Below are 3,425 nucleotides of genomic sequence, written 5' to 3' on the forward strand. Positions count from 1 at the left end.
GGGGCAGCCCGGGCACAGGGTGCCCCCCCTGGGTCCCTGGCAGTGCCCAGGGCCAGGCTGGACACTGGCACACCCTGGCACAGTGGCAGTGTCCCTGCCATGGTGCCCTGGAGGAAGCCCTGACCCAGGAGCAGTGCCCTGGCCACACGCAGTGCCCTGACCCAGGAGCAGTGCCCTGCCCCATGAGGAAGGCCTTACCCACGAGGAGTGCTCCTTCATCTGGTGCTGGTTGCTGTGGGGGCCGCTGGCATGGCCCCTCCAGAAGCAGCTCTGGCACAGCTGGTAGTTGTGGCACTGCTGGCAGCGGTACCTGAAGCCCATCATGCTCTCACAGTGGCAGTACGAGCACTCCACGGGGTGGAAGACTGCGGGAAACACAAAGGAAAGAAAACTTTCCGTGGATTTTTGGTAAACCCTGATTTCCTGATGAGGGGAAGGAATAACAACAACCTAAATCCTGATTTCCTGATGAGAGGAAAGAATAAAAACAACCCAAACCTTGATTTCCTGATGAGGGGAAGGAATAACAACAACCTAAATCCTGATTTCCTGATGAGAGGAAAGAATAAAAACAACCCAAACCTTGATTTCCTGATGAGGGGAAGGAATAACAACAACCTAAATCCTGATTTCCTGATGAGAGGAAAGAATAAAAACAACCCAAACCTTGATTTCCTGATGAGGGGAAGGAATAACAACAACCTAAATCCTGATTTCCTGATGAGAGGAAAGAATAAAAACAACCCAAACCTTGATTTCCTGATGAGGGGAAGGAATAACAACAACCTAAATCCTGATTTCCTGATGAGAGGAAAGAATAAAAACAACCCAAACCTTGATTTCCTGATGAGGGGAAGGAATAACAACAACCTAAATCCTGATTTCCTGATGAGAGGAAAGAATAAAAACAACCCAAACCTTGATTTCCTGATGAGGGGAAGGAATAACAACAACCTAAATCCTGATTTCCTGATGAGAGGAAAGAATAAAAACAACCCAAACCTTGATTTCCTGATGAGGGGAAGGAATAACAACAACCTAAATCCTGATTTCCTGATGAGAGGAAAGAATAAAAACAACCCAAACCTTGATTTCCTGATGAGGGGAAGGAATAACAACAACCTAAATCCTGATTTCCTGATGAGAGGAAAGAATAAAAACAACCCAAACCTTGATTTCCTGATGAGGGGAAGGAATAACAACAACCTAAATCCTGATTTCCTGATGAGAGGAAAGAATAAAAACAACCCAAACCTTGATTTCCTGATGAGGGGAAGGAATAACAACAACCTAAATCCTGATTTCCTGATGAGAGGAAAGAATAAAAACAACCCAAACCTTGATTTCCTGATGAGGGGAAGGAATAACAACAACCTAAATCCTGATTTCCTGATGAGAGGAAAGAATAAAAACAACCCAAACCTTGATTTCCTGATGAGGGGAAGGAATAACAACAACCTAAATCCTGATTTCCTGATGAGAGGAAAGAATAAAAACAACCCAAACCTTGATTTCCTGATGAGGGGAAGGAATAACAACAACCTAAATCCTGATTTCCTGATGAGAGGAAAGAATAAAAACAACCCAAACCTTGATTTCCTGATGAGGGGAAGGAATAACAACAACCTAAATCCTGATTTCCTGATGAGAGGAAAGAATAAAAACAACCCAAACCTTGATTTCCTGATGAGGGGAAGGAATAACAACAACCTAAATCCTGATTTCCTGATGAGAGGAAAGAATAAAAACAACCCAAACCTTGATTTCCTGATGAGGGGAAGGAATAACAATAACCCAAACCCTGATTTCCTGATGAGAGGAATAAAAATAACCCAAACTCTGATTTCCTGATGGGGGGAAGGAACACCAATAACCCAAAACCTGATTTCCTGATGGGGGGAAGGAATAACAATAACCCAAAATACAAACCCCTGATTTCCTGATGAGAAGAAGGAATAAAAATAACCCAAACCCTGATTTCCTGATGAGGGGAAGGAGTAACAATAGCCCAGTTTTTTTTTTTTTTGTCTTTTCTTGCTTTGGGTTTTTTGGTTGTTTTGTTGGTTTTCTGTTTGCGGTTTTTATTTTCTGCTGTTGTTGTTTCCTTGGGTTTTGTTGGTTTAGGTTTTTATGGGGGTTGTTTGTTTAGGATTTTGTTTGTGGGTTTTTTCCTTGTGGTATTATTTCTGTTTTCATTTTTCTGCAAGGGCCAAAGTTTAACTTTGGATAGGAAAGAGCCCAGAGAAGGGGAGCAGCCCAGCTGGTCCCCTCCTGCTCCTGGCTGCTGCCAGGGAACGCCAGGATCAAACCAGGATCCCCTTTTCCTGGAGTCCATCCAACATTTTAACCAGATCCACCTCCTGGTGAGGACTTGACCCCAGGAAATTGCCACCATCACAATTCATTTAAAAATCCCAGGATCCCTGAGGCTGGAAAATCCCTCCCAGCCCATCCAGTGCCAGCTGTGCCCAGTGCCCACCTTGTCCCCAGCCCAGGGCACTCAGTGCCACATCCAGGTGACACCTCCAGGGATGGGCACTGCAAACCTCCCTGGGCAGCCCCTGCCAAGGCCTGAGCACCCTTTCCATGCAGAAATTCCTCCTGGTGTGCACCCTGAGCCTGCCCTGGCCCAGCCTGAGGCCATTTCCCCTTGGCCTGTCCCTGTTCCCTGGGAGCAGAGCCCGACCCCCCCTGGCTGTCCCCTCCTGGCAGGGACTTGTGCAGAGCCACAAGGTCCCCCCTGAGCCTCCTTTGCAGCCTCAGGAACATTCAGAGAATGTCATTTGTTCCCCCCTAGCTAAAACCCACGGGCTTTGCACTGCTGCTGCTCGCACACCCAGCCCCCCAGGAACGTGCCCCCCCAGCTCTGGGACGCCCCCAGGACATGAAGGCACAAGGGCACAGCATCCCCAGGCCCCCAGCAGGGAAATATTGCATTTACCATTTTCGACGTGGGCCAGTCTGTGCATGAGGGGCAGCCACACAAGGCACTGGGGAGGAGGGTCAGCCATCAGCGTGTCCAGGAACATGTTCAGCATCACCTTCTTCTGCAGGGAGAGCACAGGCCGCATGGAGGGCGCAGCAAAGAGCGCTTCCCACCGCCAGCGCTCCTCCAGCCCCGCAACTTCTCTGTGACATTTGCTGAGAAATCCCTTGGCCAGGGCTGTCCTCCTGAGACAAAGCCTCAGCTTCTCCATGGTTCGCTTTCCTGGGATGTGGCCTGGAGATTGTTTATCCAAACGTGTGAATTGTTTTTAATTCATGGCCAATCACAGCCAGCTGTGTCACTCCCTGAGTCTGGGTTTTTATTGCCATTCTTGTCTAGCCTTCTGATGAAGCCTTTCTCTTTTTTTAGTATAGTTTTAGGATATAATGTAATATAATATAATATAATATAATATAATATAATATAATATAATATAATA

General features: G+C 47.1%; 1 protein-coding gene across 1 annotated transcript in view; it reads right to left on the reverse strand.

Annotated features, from left to right (window-relative positions):
* Positions 1 to 3,425, reverse strand: part of DTNB (dystrobrevin beta) — a gene marked incomplete at its 3' end in the record, with an annotated part of 44,448 nt that overhangs the window by 3,907 nt on the left and 37,116 nt on the right. Inside the window, exons 6-7 of the mRNA XM_005430471.2 lie at positions 2,942 to 3,220; positions 199 to 365 (exon numbers count right to left, since the gene is read on the reverse strand). Coding sequence (XP_005430528.1) covers positions 199 to 365; positions 2,942 to 3,220 — 446 coding nt within the window. The remainder of the gene's footprint in view (positions 1 to 198; positions 366 to 2,941; positions 3,221 to 3,425) is intronic.

Source organism: Geospiza fortis, unplaced genomic scaffold, assembly GCF_000277835.1.
Source record: "Geospiza fortis unplaced genomic scaffold, GeoFor_1.0 scaffold150, whole genome shotgun sequence".
NCBI classification, from domain to species: Eukaryota; Metazoa; Chordata; class Aves; order Passeriformes; family Thraupidae; genus Geospiza; species Geospiza fortis.